The sequence below is a fragment of the Sapajus apella genome, unplaced genomic scaffold (assembly GCF_009761245.1).
Source record: "Sapajus apella isolate SASKATOON/1434 unplaced genomic scaffold, GSC_monkey_1.0 scaffold13, whole genome shotgun sequence".
Taxonomy (NCBI): Eukaryota; Metazoa; Chordata; class Mammalia; order Primates; family Cebidae; genus Sapajus; species Sapajus apella.
This window is the reverse complement of record NW_022436953.1, coordinates 7,953,046-7,972,306: the sequence shown is the minus strand read 5'-3', so window position 1 is coordinate 7,972,306 and position 19,261 is coordinate 7,953,046. Positions and strand designations below refer to the sequence as shown.

The 19,261-nt window shown below is 40.0% G+C and overlaps 1 protein-coding gene and 1 pseudogene across 1 annotated transcript in view; both read right to left on the bottom strand.

The window, feature by feature from the left end:
- Positions 1 to 19,261, bottom strand: part of CFAP58 (cilia and flagella associated protein 58) — a 125,332-nt gene that overhangs the window by 71,441 nt on the left and 34,630 nt on the right. The window contains exons 8-9 of the mRNA XM_032281553.1: positions 14,413 to 14,495; positions 11,069 to 11,260 (exon numbers count right to left, since the gene is read on the bottom strand). Of these exons, the coding sequence (XP_032137444.1) occupies positions 11,069 to 11,260; positions 14,413 to 14,495 (275 nt within the window). The remainder of the gene's footprint in view (positions 1 to 11,068; positions 11,261 to 14,412; positions 14,496 to 19,261) is intronic.
- LOC116553903 lies at positions 17,458 to 17,798 on the bottom strand (annotated as a pseudogene).

The following is a 19,261-nucleotide window of genomic DNA, read 5'->3' as shown; positions in this document are numbered from 1 at the left end:
CATAAGTAAACAGAGTACGTTTCTGTTCATTCATTCATTCACTCCCCCATTTATTCATTCACTCAATGAAATGCACTGAGGACCTATCTTTGACAGGCACTGTAAAAGCACGTGTGATAGGAAGAAGAATAAGACACATTCCCTACCCTCAAGTTCACTTGTAGGGAGTGACTTCACCATAGAATGGATAATCAAGGAATGGATACAACCAGTAAACTGAGATATGCACCAACTGTTATGGGAGAAGCTAAGACAGAAAGGATAATGGTTAACAGATTGAAAATACTTTGAACAGCATCATTAGCATTCAGAATATCAAGCAGCATGTTAGAGAGAAGAAAAAAATTGTTCAATCACTTGGAGAGATGTTAGAACAAGAATAATTCTTTGCACAGACAGAATAATGCCCCAAAGAAAGGAGGTAGCCGAGGGCTTATCTTTTGGAGCATCAGCTAGCATGGTCTATCTTTCTGTACACAACAGTGCATAAAAATCACAGACTTGCTTCTGGATTCTTGAAGCTGGGAGTATTAAGAACCCATCATGACACCAAGAAGATAAAAGGAATTGAAGTTAAATGACAATGAAAAAATTTGCATATTCTATTCAGGTCTGATTAATAACAATAATAGCTAATATTCATCAGTTACTTTCTAGGTACCTGATATGTATTCGCTCCTTTAATCTCTCAAATATTCTCTAAGAAACGTACTATTACTGCTTCCAGTTTTACAAAGGAGGAAACAGATCAAAATAAGTAATAGTTACACACTTACTCAATGAGTAAATAGATAACTACACAGATTTGTTTTCTGTTTTGCTTTTTAAGTACTTAGCATATAGTAATTTAATCATTTAATAGATGTTAAGAAGTTATTATGATAGTTTACATTATGTCATGTTACATAATACTAGGGGATAGTGAAACTAGGGGAAAAGGCGATTTACAAGCAGTGTGTTTCTGAGTGTTGGGACTCGGTTTATTTTTATGGAAATCATTCAGGCCAAAGTCATGCAGAAGTTAAAATCCTGAAAATTCATAAAGTGTATGGGTGTTAAGTGATAGCCAAACCTCTTGTCAGCAAGCTGCCCCCATTAGAAGTGGTGTATCAGAGACACAGGCTGCCAGCTGTGGGGCTGGAGCTTAATTAATATACACTTTGAGATACCTCAAACCAACTCATGAGATAAATCACATCCAAATGTAGAAAGTTTTATTACAGCCAGAGAATTGGAGCTCCTAGCACTCCCAGGCTTCAGAGGAGTCCAGAAAATGCTTACAGTGCACGACAGAAGTACACTGTCAGTTTACAACCTACTCCTTTCTTTCTCTGTTAAAACAACCTGTCAATAGAAATAAGAGTGAGATCGAAATCAATAACGCATACGGGAAAACTGCAGCGTAGCCAAAACATCACATAGACGGAGGTGGGATTAGAAAGTAGGTCATTGCATTTGGAACCCCTTAATGTGCATTTGATGAAATATCAGTACAATAAACTTCTCAAATAAGTTTTTCTGACTTGGTGTCAATGGTTTGAATGCTGACAATGCTTTTACCTTCATAATGAAACTGAAAAACTCACTCTGCAAAAATAAAAAACATCTATGTGCCCAGGCCTGTGAAATGTTGAGTCTTCCCTATTTTTCTTGCTTTGTTATTTTATCCTCTATCGTGAATTTAGGGAGGCATATCTATGGATTTGATTCATTTTTATAACATTATATTATGAATGGGGGATATAATAATATCTATCTCACAGGGCTATTATGAGGATTTAAGTGAGAGAACATACATTGTGCCATCATATAAGTACTTAGCATATAGTGATTTAATCATTTAATATATGTTAACATTATTATGATAGTTTACTGTCAGGCTTCCATGTGCAAGCCTGGACCCAGAAAGTCTGAAGTCCTGCCTGACTCCGCTGATCACTCCCAACCACCCCGCCTGCATTAGCCATTATCCCTGATCACCCAGAGGAGCTTCCCCCCAACAAATGTTAAGCTTCTCTCCCCACACTGTCGTCTTAACTGTTATTATGATAATTTGAATACTCCTCATCCCACCCTGACATCTTAACTGTTTTGCTCTGTGAATATCCCTCCACCCCACCCTATCATCTTAACTACTCTTACGTCTTTCTTCACCCCTTCCACCCTCCACCCCCCCTGCCATTGTAACTGAACTTATGGTAATGTATACTCCTTGCCCCTACCCCCACCACTGTAACTGATTTTACTCTGTAACACTACTGCCCACCCCAAACCTATAAAACCAACTGCTATCCCACCACCCTTTGCTGATGCCCTTTTCGGCCTCAGCCCACCTGCACCCAGGTGAATAAACAGCCATGTTGCTCACACAAAGCCTGTCTGGAAGATCTCTTTATTAAATGCATTTAATATTCGGTACTATTGGACTCAAATAACATTTATATTATGTCATGTTACATAATACTAATACTTTAAAAAGTTAATTTGATTTTCCCACGCATCAAATCCTGTTCTGCAGGAAAAGTAATGATACGAAGCATGCTTCTTTTATTATGACACAAAAAGCTTATAATTTGTGTTCCCTTGATTCCTCTCTCCAGGGTTCTGCCCAATTACAGAGGCTCTGTATAAAATTCAAATTAACATCAAAGAAACAGGAGCTTTATTTCATTATGAAGATATCTATCTAGTGGACAATATTTCTTTAATCAATTTTTGCTTTCTTTGCTTGCATTAAGTCCTTGAAAGCACATTATTATTCATTTCCTGGAACCTCTGTCCTGAAGAGCTTTGCTTGACACTCTTATAGGCCAATGAGCAAAGAGCTAGGAAATTTGTTGTTAAGGGTTATGCTGCAAAAGAATGTTTTTTGGCACGTAAAATGTCCGGGAGGTGATTGCCAGAAGTTTAATATTTGGAATGAAAAAGGAGGGGGATCCTAAAATGAGGCAAGTGCATTATGCGAAAAATGTTCCGCAGATGTAATAATTAACTAGGAATGGTTTTATCTAGAACATGTAAAATTTCAGAAAGCAAGAAATATGATAGACCACAACTTATCATGCTATTCCTCATTCCTCTCAATTTATCTGAATAGTAAAATTTAGAGTGCAGCAAAGGAAAATCATGAAGATAAAAAGTGCTGTAATCCTGGAGTAGATTATCTTACGGTTCAACAAACGTTCACTCTCTCCCATTGTCTCACAGCCTAATGGGAGGAGCGCATTTCCCCATGCTGTTGATGTTAGCCTTGGTCATGTGACTCGCTACAGCCAATGGGAGGTCAGAACATTAAACAAGCAGAGACACACGAAATGTGGTTGTATGCGTGGCTTTCTTGTTTTCCTTCCTTTCCCCATGAGAAGAACATGCACCTGGAGGATAAGAAACATGTGGTTCAGAACTGAGCCCAACCCACGGCCTGGAGCCAAGTCTAGACAAGCCCAGGTTAGGTCAGCTGAATCTCTGTCAGCTGCAGTGTGTGAATAAGAAAGGCTTGTTTCTGTATCCCACTGAGAGATTGTGGCTACTTATCATGCACCATTATTATGGCAAATGGTGACTGAGACAAGCACATAAGAAAAGGTTTGGGATTCTGAGCCATCCAGCTCAGGCACAAAAGGGGATCGTCTTTCTCACTGGCAAATGACAAGCTAAATTAATACAATGTAATGTGGGACTTTAGCAGCTTCGAATTCACTTTTCTTTCTCTAAGCAAGATACAAGAAGGCAAATGTTGATGCTGTTTTGCAGTTCGGAAGGAAGAAGAGACCAGACCTGGAAGTCACTCACAGCTAAAAATACCAAAGATAATTCAGGTAAGATCGTCCATCGTGGTAATCTGTTTCACATGAATTTAAAGGAAGGGCAGACCCATAGTCATAAATAAATATATTATTAGAAAATAATATAGATACTTAAAAGTGAGTCTCTGACTAGTTAGCTCAGATGTCTATTATGCTTTCCATTCTTATTCCAAAAAATATGAGTATTTACTAGTAAGTAAGCAATATGAAGAACTCAAAATTGAATAAGACTCACTCATGAGAAGCCAGTATGTAGAATGAGGCAGACATGCAAATAGCAGTTAAGTGCACACAGGCAACCTTAACCGCCAGAGGGGAACCAAGTACAGAGGAATTAGAGATCACTTTTAATAAAGCTCCATGGAAAAGGTGGAATTTTATTTGGTCCCAGAAGGAAAGGCAAGATGTTGTTAATATTGTTTATTTCAGCTGGGTGCAGTGGCTCACGCCTGTAATCCCAGCACTTTGGGAGGCCGAGGTGGGTGGATCATGAGGTCAAGAGATTGAGACCATCCTGGCCAACATGGTGAAGCCCCATCTCTCCCAAAAATACAAATATTAGCTGGGTGGTGGCACGTGCCTATAGCGCCAGCTGCTTGGGAGGCTGAGGCAGGAGAATTGCTTGAACCTGGGAGGTGGAGGTTGCAGTGAGTGGAGATTGCACCACTGCACTCAATTTATCTGAATAGTAAAATTTAGAGTGGCAACAAAGCGAGACCGTATCTCAGAAAAAAAAAAAAAAAGAATTATTTCCTTTTTAAAATCAGGATACTAAAGTAATACATATCCGTTTTACTTTATTTTTTTATTTTTATTTTTTTGAGACAGAGTTTTGCTCTTGTCACCCAGGCTGGAGTGCATTGGCGCTATCTCAGCTCACTGCAACCTAAGCCTCCCTCATTCAAACAATTAGCCTGCCTCAGCCACCCAAATAGCTGGGATTACAGGTGCACACCACCACCCCAGCTAATTTTCATATTTTTAGTAGAGACGGGGTTTCCCCATGTTGGCCAACCTGGTCTTGAACTCCTGACCTCAGGTGATCCACCCGCCTCGGCCTCCCAAAGTGCTAGGATTACAGGCGAGAGCCACTGTGCCCAGCTCATCCATTTTTGACTACTTAAAAAATACAAAGGGGGGAGGGGGCAAATTAAAACAATTTGTATCTTTATCACCCGAAGATAACCACTATTAATATGTTAATATGGTTCCGTCCACTCATTTTCCTGTTAAAACAAAAAAGGGCAACTAGGTATCTGCTTTTTCTTCTTCCCTAAATTCTCACAGAGAACTGTTTTTCATTATTGTAGATGAAACACACTCACAAAAGGACTTTCCTCTAGGGCAACTCTATGGAGCGTCTCCTGTCGCTGATTTTGTCTGGAACATGGTCAGCCTATACAGTTCCCTCTTCATCTCCAGAAAATATTTTCTCACTACATCCTTGACTGGGGGTTCAGTTCCACCATCAGAAATCAACTCTCTGCAGGCTGGTCTCTATTCTCTGTCTTCTCTCTTATCTTCTCTATGATCATTACCTAGAGGGTTTTTTGTCTGCATTCTAAGAGAAATCTTCAAGTTTGCACTCCACTAATCACATTTTCTTTTTTCTTTCTTTGCTTTTTTAAGAGACAGAGTCTCATTCTGTTGTCCAGGCCGGAGTGCAGTGGCATGATCATAGCTCACTCAGCCTTAAACTTCTGGACTCAAGAGATCCTCCTCCCTCTGCCTCACAAGTAGCTAGGACTAGAGGAGCACACCACCGATTCCTGTGGGAAATTTTCTGTTTTTATTTTTGTAGGGACCAGGTCTCCCATGTTACCCAGGCTGGTCTTGAACTCCTGGCCTCAACGGATCCTCCTGCCTCATCCTCCCGAAGTGCTAAGGTTACAGGCATGAGCCACCATACCTGGCCTGATTCCAGTTTCCACAACATCAATTCTGCTCTTTACTAACTTTGGTGTGGATTTTAAATCTGCCTTTATTTTGTTTTCAGTTATTATACAATTGATCCTTATTCTGTCCAACTGTTCCTTTTTATTTCATCTTTGCTTTTTCCTAGAGGTAATACAATGTTGGATTTCTAACTCAGGTGATAGTCCTGTACCCTGCTGGGGTCACCTTGTGCTTGACAACAACAAGTGTAGACTTTCCATATTCTGTGTGCTGGGAAGCCCCCAAACCCTCTAATATCTCCAAGAATTCTTGGAGGAATTGTATTTCTTCTACTTGCTGTGGCTCTGGTTTGCTGTTGCCATAGCATTCTAGATTCTTGGGTTCATCTTGTCTCTTGCACATACTGTCCTTTTTCTGGGATGTGTCACCTCACACCCTCATCACACCATGCCTGTGCACCCAAAGTGCAACCTCAACTGCAGGGTTGATGCAACAGATTTGTCACAGGAGGTTTGAAGAACAGAGCACAGTGAGGAACTTAAAGTCAAATATTGGACATCACCATTCTCAGCAATTCCTTCGTCAGTCTTATCTCTGGGAACTCCTCACTTCCAGCAGAACCCAGCCTACTGCCTTGATGCTGACATTGTCTGTCCTCCTCTCCCATTCTCCCCCATCTCCTCCCCATTTCCTGCTCACCACCCACTCCTCCTTTCCCACTTCCTGTTACTTTTCACACGTGACTGTGTTTCACTCTGGTTCATGGAACCTCACCTTTCAAACCAAGGCAAATATCCACGTATTTTGCTAAATGAAGACTGTTCCTCCCATTAGGGGAAACTTGGCACCAGGTTTTACGTATTTATACTCTTTGAAGGAAGCCAAACCTTTTCTCTGCATTTTATTCTATTAGGTTAAGAACCTTATGAAATCACTGATAGTCAATTGTTTTTTATTTACAAAAAAAAAAAAAATTTCAAAGGGTCCAACCTAAAGATCTTGCCATAGAAGAATTTTCAGAGCCAGACCCTTACCCTGGGGCTCCTAGAAGGCATTCTCTTTCTTTGGTTCTCAGCCATGTTTTCCCATAGGCTTCATTAAGCTGCTTTTTCTTTATCCATTCATGAGTAAGACAGAATTTACTGCAACCTAAGAACAATGCCACTAAGGTGAAGGGGTTTACATTTGCCCAGCTCTTAGTACCTTAGGGTGGTGGCAGATCCACTTTCAGATCTACAGCTGGAAACACGGTGACGTGCCCAGTCCCAGTCCACCTCCAACTTCTAACATTCTTTAGTGATATTGGAGGAGCCAAATTAGGTATGCTGTCGATCCTTTTTGTGTGTGCACAGACAAAACTGGAGACAAATTCTACAAGTAATTTTACATTGTCTTTCTCAGATTCATATTTCAAACATGTTCCTATCTTTAAAAATAATTTGCAAACACATGGTTTTAACAGCTACATAATACTATGTTGAATAAATATAACATGATTTATTTAACCTTTTGGGGGCTGATTCCTAGTTCTTGTTATTATAAATTATGTTTTGAAAAATATTCTTTCATATAAATCTCTCCATTTATTTTTCCTTAAATTCAGTTTTTCCTTAAAAATATTATTTCATATGAGTCTCTCCATTTTTTATTTTTCCTTAGATTCAGTTCTTCCTTAAATTTTCCTTGGAACAATGTATACTCACTTTAGAAGTCAACGAAAATGTCAGTTTCATGACATCTTCCCCAGCCTTTGGTATCATTTCTCAATGCCCCATAAATAGAATGCACATAAGGGAGCCTTTTGTTTGCGAGAATGAGGGTGTGTGTGTGTGTGTGTGTGTGTGTGTGTGTGTGTGTGTGTTGGGCAGTAAAGAAAGAAATCTGAGGAGCAGACAAAGAGACATACATCTCCTTAAGAAGTCCAGAGATGGCACAAGTTGCTGTAGCAACTGATATATTCTGTTGGGGTTAAGCAAGACACAGAAAAATTGTAGGTGATAAATAATATTTTAAGAACTTGTATTTAAGTTATTTAGGTGAGACATAATGTGTAGTTAAATATCAGAACTTGTGAAAAACAGTTAACAGCAAAACTTGGTATCTGAATCTCTCTTTTACAAGGAAGCCAAGAAAAATATATAATCCTATATTAAAATCAGTAGCAGCATTCTTTTTACCCCTTATCATCTATCCATTTGTTTAACAAATACTTTTTTTGGTGTCTCTCGTGTGCCAGGATGCTAGAAATAAAGAAATGAATGAAATAAAGTCCTTGCCCCCAAGAGTTCACTATAAAATAGATAAAACAAATATGCAAATAAATAATTACACTATAGATAGATAATCATCATTCCAGAGACATTAACAAATCCATAAAGTAGGAAGCGACAAGCTCTGCCCATAACAAATCAGAGGAGGCCTGACCTGAGCATTTCAGTTAGGTCTTGAAGGGTGAATAGGAATGTGCCATGCAGAAAAAGGAAAGAACTTTCCACAGAGAACAAAGAGCTCGGACTCTATCAATCACATTAGGTCAGAGTATCACAACTGTTGTCCCTTGCATGGGTTTCAGGTGTGTGCTAAAATACTGATTTCACTCTACCCACAGGATGGCCAGGCGGGACCTGGGCAGCTGGCATCCTTGGATTGGTCCCCTCCAGCGCCAAACAGCTTCATCTCCTTATTCACATGTACCACTGACATATGTATTAGTCCATTTTCATAGTGCTGTAAAAAACTTCCCTGTGACTGGGTAATTCATAAAGGAAAAAGATTTAATTGACTCCCAGTTCTGCATGGCTGGGGAGGCCTCAGGAAACTTACAGTCATGGTGGACTGTAAGTTCACAAGTCAGCAGGAAAGAGAAGAATGAAGGAGGAACTTCCAAACACTTAAGAAACCAACAGCTCAACTGAGAACTCACTCACATCACAAGAACAGCTTAGGGAAAACTCCACGATCCAATTACCTCCCTCCCTTGACATGTGGGGATCACAATTCAAGATGAGATTTGGGTAGAGACACGGAGCCAACCCTTATTAACATGTAATTTTTTACATGTGCTGTAATGTGAAAAGTGTTCAGAAGCCCTGCCCCAGGGAGAGGTGACAGAGGTTTATAACCAGAGTAATAATAAAACCACATTGGAAATTTTAAGTTAGCTCTGATGGTAGTATGATGACAGCTGGAAACAGAGAGAAATTGCTTATCAGGAAGAAGAAACTGGAGCTGCAACAGATGACATTATATGTTCAAATATATTTGCTGCCTTACCCTACAGGGCCCCTCCCTAAGGAGGACCACACTCCTGCCCAGGATGTCCGGCACAGCCCTGTGACTTGTGTAGCCAGTGGAATATGAGTGGGTAGGATCTGTGCCCTTCCCTTGTCAGCAGAGGCTCAGAAGCACCCTGAGGGTCCACTATTTCACCCTCTGCCTTTGTCCAGAGGCCAGGGCATCCCACCAGAGTCAGCCTGGAAAGAAGAGGACATAAAGCAGGGATGTAGCTGACCTGCAAAGGCCGTTTATGGGAGCAAAACATGAATCTTTATTGCTGCAAACCACTAAGGTTTGAAGGTTATTTGTGCAGTGTAAACTGATGAATACAGAAGCTATCGTGCAAGTCCAAGCTCAAGAATGCCAGTGTCTAAACTGACAACGATGTCCTCAGAGTCAGTAAACTAATCAGTGGCTCTCCTAAGATGGTTAAGTCAGAAGAGAAATATGCTCTGCTCCAATAGCTCCCAACCATGGACGTGAGAATCCCTTGGGAATCACTGTCCTGCAGAGCTAGACAAAGCAAAGGCACTGGTGCTCCTCCAGCAGCCCTTCTGAAAGCGTCTCCGCAGCACTGATTTAGTCTAAGAGGGAAGAAGCTGATTTCCTATTAGCAAAGCTTCTTTCCCACTTTCTGTATTTATGTAATACAAATATTGGCTGTCCCCTTGTCACCTTCTTTGAGATTTCACTCTAAAGAAAAAAAAAGTGTAAGCATGCAGGAGCATTGGTAAGCACTGCAGAATGTAACCTGAATTTCATTGAGGAGATAGAAGAGAGGACTTACCTTGCATAACAGATCACATCTTGCTAGGGGGAAAAGAGGTGATTAAATGAGTCTTTTCTCCCAAACTCTCTTCTCAGCCTCATAACTAAAACTTTTCTCCATTTCCCAGCCTCCCATGCCATTCCCAGACCACTCCTCCATGCCATCTATGAATGCATTCAAGAGAGTACTGTTTTAACCACTCATGCTTAATGCAGGCAATGCACTAAGACAGCTGGCTAAAATGAAATCCGAGTCTCCAAAGCCATTCTTGGAGATATATATCCTTTAGTCTTCTCTCTCCTAAGCAGTTTATAAGAAGCAGACATCTAGAACTTAGCTCCCCCAATGTGTGGATTCCCTCCAGTGGTTTTTGTTTTTTGTTTTGAGACAGAGTCTCACTCTGTGGCCCAGGCTGGAGCACAGTGCTGCAAGCACAGCTCACTGCAGCCTCCACTTCCGGGCTCAAGCATTCCTCCCACCTCAGCCCTCCAAGTAGTTGGGACCATAGGAATGCACCACCATGCCCGACTCATTTTTTAATTTTTTTTGTAGAGACATGGTTTCACCATGTTGTCCAGGCTAGTCTCAAACTCCTGGGCTCAAGCTATCCACCCCCTTGGCCTCCCAGAGTGCTGGGATTACAGATGTGAGCCATTGTGGCCAGCTCACAATAGGTTATTTTCCTTTTTATTTATTTATTTATTTAGTAGAGACAGGGTCTGGCTGTGTTGCCCGGGCTGCTCATGAGTTCCCGGCCTCAAGCAGTCCTCCTGCCTCAGCTTCCAAAGTGCTGGGATTGCAGGAGTTGACAATAGTTTCAGAATTTAAAAAATGCTCTTTGAATATATGACACACCTAGCAGATGCAATAGTCACTCACATCGTAACCTGAGGTCACTTAATTAGATGCTTTTCTCCTAACAACAAGTTGGAATCCTTCCTCTAAGGAGACAAAAGTTTCAGTGACAGATGGTGGGTGGGTGCAGAGGCTAGAGAGTTGAGAGATGATGATGCTGGCAGCCCTGGTGTCGGCCCAGGGGTGCGGCACAGCAGGGCAATAGGGAAAAGGGAGAACCCAGAAGTTGGAAGAGGGCCCTGGAAAGTAGAAATCAGAGAGCACCAAGTATAAACACTGCCCTTTTCACAATGTGGCCAGGATCAGCTCGGAAACAGCTTATATTTCGTCCACGTCATTCCTCCCAAATCTTCACACAAATTACAAGCAGAAATCTGAATAAATTATCTTTGCAACAGTTTGTGACAATCAGAAATGTGGAGGAAGGAATGCACCTCTGCTCCACTCACATCACAGAGTGGCTTACCTTTTGGGTAAGGTCACTGGCTTGGTTGATGTACCGGTCACGCTCCTTTTCTAGATGAAAGATGATCTTTCTCTGCTTCTGAGCCTCCTCCTTGTAGTTCTGGATTTCTTCCTCCAGGTTCCGCTTGGCTTGTTCATGGAGCTTTACCAAGTCTACCTGCTTCTGGGTCGCATTGACCGCCTTAAGCATGTTCTAAAAATAAGGACACAAAGCAGTCACAATACTCATAATGTTTGGAGGATTTGGGGTTAAGCTTACCCCCTGCCTCATCTCTAACATAATTAGATAGCTTGTCTTTTGGATGAATAAAAATAATCATATTCTCTACAGCTTATTAAGAGCTTGATATGCTAATTTTGCACAAGGCACTTTAAGTGCATATATAAATACACTAAGCAACCACAATGTCCCTAAGAAATGGGCACTATATTGCCCCATTTTAGAGGTAGGAAACTGGGACTGAAGAGTTAAGCTACTTGCCCACAAGTTCATACAATGGGGAAGTGGCAGAGCAAAGATTTGAATCCATGGCTGGCTAACCCCAGAGTCCATGCCTTTAACCTCCACTCTAGCTCTAGCCTGTATCTTGTGAGGTTAGAACAACTGAGCCTAATCATATAATTTGGGCTTTGATTACAAAGGAAGAGAAAAAGCAGCTTAATAAAAATAAAGATGCTAGAATTAACATATGACCCAACAGTGTCACTCCTGGATACATACTCAAAAGAAATGAGAGCAAAAACTTGTACATGAGTACTCATAGTAAACGATTCACAAAAGCCAAAAGATGGATACAACCCAGATGTTCATCAACTGATGAACAGATAGGCAAAATATAGTATATGCACACAGTGGAACAGCATTCAGTCATAAAAAGGACTTAAGTACTGATGCATACTACAACATGAATGAACTTTGAAAACACTGTTCTGAATGAAACATGCCAGATACTAGAGTTCACGGAGTGTATGATCCCATGTATATAAATATCCAGAACAGTCAAATCCATAAAAACGGAAAGCAGATTTGTAGTTGCCCGGATGGGAGGAGGGGGGAACAGAGAGTGGCTGCTGAACAGGTACGGGGGTTCTTCTGGGGGTGAGGAGTGTGTTCTGGAACTAGACTGTGGTGAAGGTTGCCCAACATTGTGAATATACTAAATGTCACTGATGGTAAATTTTGTGTTGTATGTATTTAACCACAATTTTAAAAATTAACCCAGTTTTTTGTTTTTTTTTTTTTTTTTTTTTTTTAATGTAGACGCTCATGTTCCAACTCGAGTTTCTGATTCAACGGGCCTCGGATAGGACCCAGGCACTTACATTTTTTTTTTAAGCTGCACGGGAGATTTCAGATGCTGAAAAGGAAACACCTTGAGTTGGCTGCCCAAGTTCCCCTGAAACACAGAGTGAGTAGCAGTGCAATCTGGCAGCCATGCTCATGCAAAGGGTTCGCCTCTTTAGCCACAAGTGAATGGATCAAATGATCCTTCCCCAGGACTTTTGAAATAGAGCCTTTAGATTTTTGCAACTCAGTAGAAGATGTAACCTTGGTAGCTATTGGTGACAGCCATTTTTTTCATATGGACTGGAAAACAGAGAGAGACAGTCTTCATTGAAAGAAGAATGGTGCAAAAATTCAGCAGGAAGTCAACTAGCAGAGAGAGATGCTTTCATCCCAAGAATGCCAGGCCAGTTTCCAACTGGTTCCTGAGGCTCAGCTGTATCCTTGAGTTCCATGAGGCACTTTAGAGTTCCTTGTCAAATCTCTAACCAACACAGAACCGCAGATAGGTCTGAAAACTGCTGGATGATACACAGGTAAAATGCCCACTAAATGTTGGGTGGGTGACAATGTGGAAAACAGAAAAGGTCAACTTTTTTTTTCAGATATTGGGTTGAACATTTGTTCTATTAAAAAATATGCCACTTCCACATGACACTAAAAGAATAAAAATATATTCATGTTGCTACCTGTCAAAACCATGTCATTCATTCTTTGGATGAAGGTGGCATTTCAATTGAGTCAATGGGGAAAGAATGTATTATCAATTAAAGTTCATTGCACACCTGCAGAATCGGGTGCTGTGCTAGGCACTAAGAATACAAAGGCCAGGAAATAAAAAAATACAAAAGTATACTCTGCCCTAAAGGAAGAATTGACATTTATCAAATCAACAAATAAATGTAAAATTACTATTGTGCTATATGTCTTATCATGGCAGAAAACCTATTGGTTGTTTATTAGTACATATAAAATATAAATGGATTAAATGTGTGTTGAATATAAATTTTAAAAAATCTAAATCCAACATTATTGTTTACATGTACAAATGTATAAAATAAAAGAACAATTTCCAAGATTTTCCAAGAAAAAGAAAACACTTTAATGATTTTCTTAAAAAGTGCTTAGCATGTGAAGATCTAATCTCCTATCAGTTCCTGAGATTCCCTGAATAGTCTATTTTAGGCTAAAGTATAGTGTATTTTGTTAACACCTGTTCAATTCCAGGAAACCTAAAGAAATAATGAAAGTCAGAATAAACAAATATAGACTGTTTCTGCTTTGATGAGATGAAACTGCCTTGGCCGAAAGCCATGAGGCTGTTATAGCAGCCTGACACCACCACCCACAAGCCCCTAGCCATCCACACGTGGCCTGTGGCATCTTCCTCCCTGGAAGAAATCCTTGAGCAGAAAAATTTACCCTAAATTCCTGAAAGTAGTTAATCTCCTGAAAGTGACTGTCAATGGAAAAAACCTTCAGGAAGTGGGATAGGAAAAAGAAGGGGTCCTATATTTAATGGAGAATCTTCAGGTCTCTGCCTTCAAGCTCCCATAATCTCTCCCTTAGGAGAGACACGATAAGGTCAGAAAACAAAACCAAAAGCTACAACCCTGAAAAGACGGAGGAAAGCTTAGACCTGCCATTCCTACACCTAACACCTCAGAGTTAAAATTCAATTAGCACTCACTGGTAATTTTTGGATTAGCAAAATTTGTCAATTATAGATACTAAGTTCAGAAATGCCGATCAACTGCTTAGGATGCCAGATAGCACACCAGCAATGAAAACGGAATCCACAAAACGCTCTGAAATCCCCTCCTGGCTTATATGCTAATTCTCCAAAATCTTTTTGTGTTCTCAGGTGATAATGCAATTGCAATTCATGGCCAGTGAATGGTAGACTATAGGAAGCTGCTTAGAGGAAAATTAAGAACTATTATTTATTCTAATCCACTTTTGTTTGCCTCAGCTTTTCTTTTACCATACACTGGTTATAGCTAGATATTACAGTGTTGAGGAAAGACGTCTATTTACCAGTGTGACTATAACAAACTCACCTTATTTAGTATGTCCCTTTCTCTCAGAAGCTCGTCCATTGCCTTTCTATCAAGTTCTGCTTGTTTCTTTGAAGCCTCCACCTCTAAATCCCCAAGGAGAAAAAATAATAAATGTAGAGTCAACCTAAAAGAATCTGTAAAAGCCGCAGTGATATAAAAACTGCTTTACATGTTTGTCTCTTGCTATAAAACTACCATTAATCGAGTGTATGTAGTCTTTGGTATAACCAAGAGGGGTAGGTCTGTCTCCCCCTCTCACTAAAGAGATGGAAACTGAGGCCTGCAGAGATTAATCCATTTGCCAAAAGTCTGAGGCCAATAGGGCTAAGATTTCTCTCACATCAAAATGTCCTTCCTTTTTTTTTTTCTTTTAGACAGAGCCTTGCTCTGTAACCCAGGCTGGAGTGCAGTGGCACAATCTCAGATCTGTAACCTCCGCCTCCCAGGTTCAAGGGATTCTCCTGCTTCAGCCTCCCGAGTAGCTGAGACAAGAGGTGCAGCATCACCATGCCCGGCTAATTATTTTTTGTATTTTTGGTAGAGATGGGTGAGGATTAGCTCTGATTTTTTTCATCTTGCCCAAATTCCTGTCTAAGAGGCCTGGGGAGTTGTACCCTACAAACCATAAATTCTCTTCAGATGGGTTTTATTTAACCCTGTATATTGTGACTTACCTTCCAATCTGACTCTGGCATAACAAGGAAGAAAATCAAAATATTTAACCCCAAAATATATTTCCTTGCCATACCTTGAAATTGCCCTGCAAAGTCTCTTGTGGGAAACATCCACATTCTATAGAGAATCCCCTTTCCCCTTTGTTTTCCTTCCTTCCTTTCCAGATCCAGGAGATAATCAACAAAGAGCCAAGCACCCTTTTAGGCCCAATGAGAAACATTTTACAACCTGCTCTTTCTGAAGTCTGCTATCTGAGAGCTTCCTCCACACAATAAAACTTGGTCTCCACAATCCTTTATCTTAACCTGAACATTTCCTTTCTATTTATCCCAGGTCTTCAGATAAACTCAACCAATTGTCAACCAGAAAATGTTTAAATTTACCTTCAGCCTCAAAGCCCCCAACCCCTGCTTTCAGTTGTCCTGCCTTTCTGAACCAAACCAATGTATTTCTTAAAAGTATTTGATTGATGTCTCATGCCTTCCTAAAATATATAAAACCAAGCTGTACCCCAACCACCTTGGGCACATGTTCTCAGGACCTCCTGAGGGCTGTGTCACGGTCCATGGTCAGTCACATTTGGCTCAGAATAAATCTCTTAAAATATTTTACAATTTGACTCTTTTGTCAACACAGGGTTACACCATGTTGGCCAGGCTGGTCTCGAACTCCTGACCTCATATGATCCACATGCCTCAACCTCCCAAAATGCTGGGATCACAGGCAGGCATGAGCTACCGCACCCAGTCCCTTATTCTTTTTAAATGATTTTTTATTATACAAGTAAATAGAAACACAGAATGAAATTAAAAATTCAGATAAACAAAAGTGAGAAAATTTAAATCAACCAGAATCTACTTAGTAATATGTCTCTTTCCCAGCTTATTCTTATGTAAATATACATGTATATATAAATATATTTATAAATATATATATTTGTAAATACACACACACCCCAAAAGGGAATCATAGTACACTAAGCATATAGTACACTGTATATTCTGTATAGATAATACAGAATATAGAAAATTGTAACATTTATTTCATTTAATCTCTCAGTCTTGGCTTTATGGTTTTAACATTTGATGGTGACTTTTTCCCCCCAAACAGAAGTTTATTGTATACATAGCATACTTAGCATACTGTTTTATAGCTTGCTTTTATAATTAACAAGCATAGAACAAATGCCTTTCTATACTATAAATATGGATCAGCATCTGAGTTTGTAATTGGTTTTCACTATGTGAAAATACATAATTAATCTAGCCAATCCCTCATTTCAACATTTAAGTTGCTTTTTTTTTTTCAGTTATAAGCAATAATCCTGTGAAAGTTCTTTTTTTTTTTTTTTTTAAAGATGGGTTTCACCATGATGGCCAGGCTGGTCTTGAACTCCTGACCTCAGGTGATCCACCAACCTCGGCCTCCCAAAGTGCTAGGATTACAGGCGTGAGCCACCGTGCCCAGCGGTGAAATAATCCTGTGAAAGTTCTTATTCATATTTTTCCTGTAGAAGAGGAAGTCCTGGATCAAAGGGGATTTTTTAAAAGACATTTCTCTCTAGAAAATTAACAGTAATTTAAATCCACACACAAACCACCCCTGAATATCATCATTCTCTTTGATCTTTGACAGTCTGATAGATTTTTAAAAAACAATATGTCAGTATTTAATTTGCATTTCTTTGCTTAGTAGTGAAGTTTACTGCTTCTGCCTGTTTAATGACCACTTATTTGTATTTCTGTTTTTCAAACTGCCCACATTTGCCCTTTACCAATTTTTCTCATAAATTGTTTATACTTTTGGGATTTTTTTTTTTTTTTTTTTTTTCTGAGACGAGGTCTCTCCCTCTGTTGCCCAGGCTGGAGTGCAGAGGTACAACCACAGCTCACTGCAACCTTTGACTCTCAGTTTCCTGAGTAGTTGGGACTACAGGCATGTGCGACCATGCCCAGCTAATTTTTATCTTTCTTTTTTTTTCTGGTAGAGATGGGCTTTTGCCATGTTGCCCAGGCTGGTCTCAGGCTCCTGCGCTCAAGCAATCCACCTGCCTATGTCTCCTAAAGTGCTGGGATTATAGGTGTGAGCCACCACTCGTGACCTTTTTTGTGGATTTTTAAAAGAAGCTCTTTACGTATAATAAAGAGCTTTGACAATCTTTCAGTCAATTTGCCTTCATTTATAGAGAATAGAGAATATAGAAAATTTTAACTTTTATTTCATTTAATCTCTCAATCTTGACTTTATGGTTTCAACATTTGGTGTTGACTTTTTCCCCCAAAGAGAATCTTATTGTCACGCCATTATTTTCTTTTTTTTTTTTTTGACTATTACAAAAGTTTATTTAGCAAAAAGTCTAATATGAAAATGTACATGACCCAATTTTTACATCATAGTAAAACAGGCCCTATGGAGAGAGGACATGGGTTTCTCCGCTGAACAGCCATTTATACTCGTTCCAAGGCTTCTAACATGATGATGCTATCTCCTAGTATTACCACCATTCCAGTATTGTTCTGTTGTCCGCTAGTTGCCATCTCCACACATTCATCTATCACAAGATTCATAAAGGGATCAAATGCCTGCAATATTCCTTGGACATGTCTGCCACCATTTAATTTCAATGATAACTTCTTGTCCATAAATTTTTTCAACTCGGGAGGGTGAGCTTTGCTCATGACGGCTGCTCCGCGGGCACACCCATTCTTTTCTTAATAATGCATACTGCACGATGGCAGGAAACAATACCTTATCTTAGATGATAATCTTGGGTCTTTTCTGGCCTTTCCAATCTTTTTCATTGATCTGTTTCTCTGGACATCATCATAACACAATTTGATTATTGAAGCTTTATAATACATTTAAACATCTGGGAAGGCAAATCTTCCCTTATCACTCTTATTTCCCAGATTTCATCTCTATTTTCATAGTTTATTCTTCTGGAGGAACTCTAGATTCAATTTTTGAGTCCTATACAACATAACTCATTGAATTTTTTTTTTTAAAGAAACTCACTCTGTCACCCAGGCTGGAGTGCAGTAGTAGTGTGAGCATAGCTCACTGCAGCCTTGACCTCCTAGACTCAAGTGATCCTCTTGCCTCAGCCTCCCAAGTAGTTGGGACTACAGGCATGTGCTACTACAGGTGCACAGGAGCATACCACCACACCTAGCAATTTTTTTTTAAGAGATAGTATCTCAATATGTGGCCTAGACTGAACTTGAACCCCTAGCCTTAAGTGATCCTTCTCTCTCAGCCTCCCAAAGTGCTGGGATTATAGGTGTAAGCCACCATGCCAGGCTGCAACTCACTGAAATTTGTTTGGAAAAATTAAATGTAAATTAACTTGGACGGATTTATATTTTTATCCACTCGCATTTTCTCATCCAGGAACTTGATATATCTTTCAAGTCTTCCTTTATACCCCTCAACAGAATTTTGTGGCTTTTTCTAATATATAGATCTTGCAGATATCTTGGTAACTTTATTCACAGATATATGTTACTTTAGTTGCCATTGTGAAGAGGAGGTTTTCCATCATATAGTTTAATTTATTTTTTGGTATTAAAAAAAGCTATTGATATCTACATATTTATTTTGTAAGCTGCCACCCTGCTGAACTCATTGACCTCTCTTGTTAGTTCTGGTAGTTTTTCAGTTTGTTTCTTGGGTTCTGTGGTAGAAAATCATAACACGGAGGAGGGAGACCCGTGCTCCTCACCGTTATGCCCAGTGCTATTTTTCAATTAGACACATCAAAAGGATGTGGTCCCTAAGAAGAAATAACAATGCTGATGATACCTATAAAATAGTCAAAAGAGAGAGAATGATAACTTTTGTATACATGATTTAAGGATGAAGAGTTGCAGGCCGGGCTTGGTGGCTCACGCCTGTAATCCAAGCACTTTGGAGGCCAAGGCAGGCGGATCACCTGAGGTTGGGAGTTCAAGACCAGCCTGACCAACATGGCGAAACCCCGTCTTAAAAAAAAAAAAAGGAAAGAAAGAAAGAAAAAAGAAAAGGAAGAGCAGGCAAGGCGAGGTGCTACAAGCCTGTAATGCCAGCATTTTAAGCTGGGCGTGGTGGCTCACGCCTGTAATCCAAGCACTTTGGAGGCCAAGGCGGGTGGATCACCTGAGGTCGGGAGTTCAAGACCAGCCTGACCAACATGGTG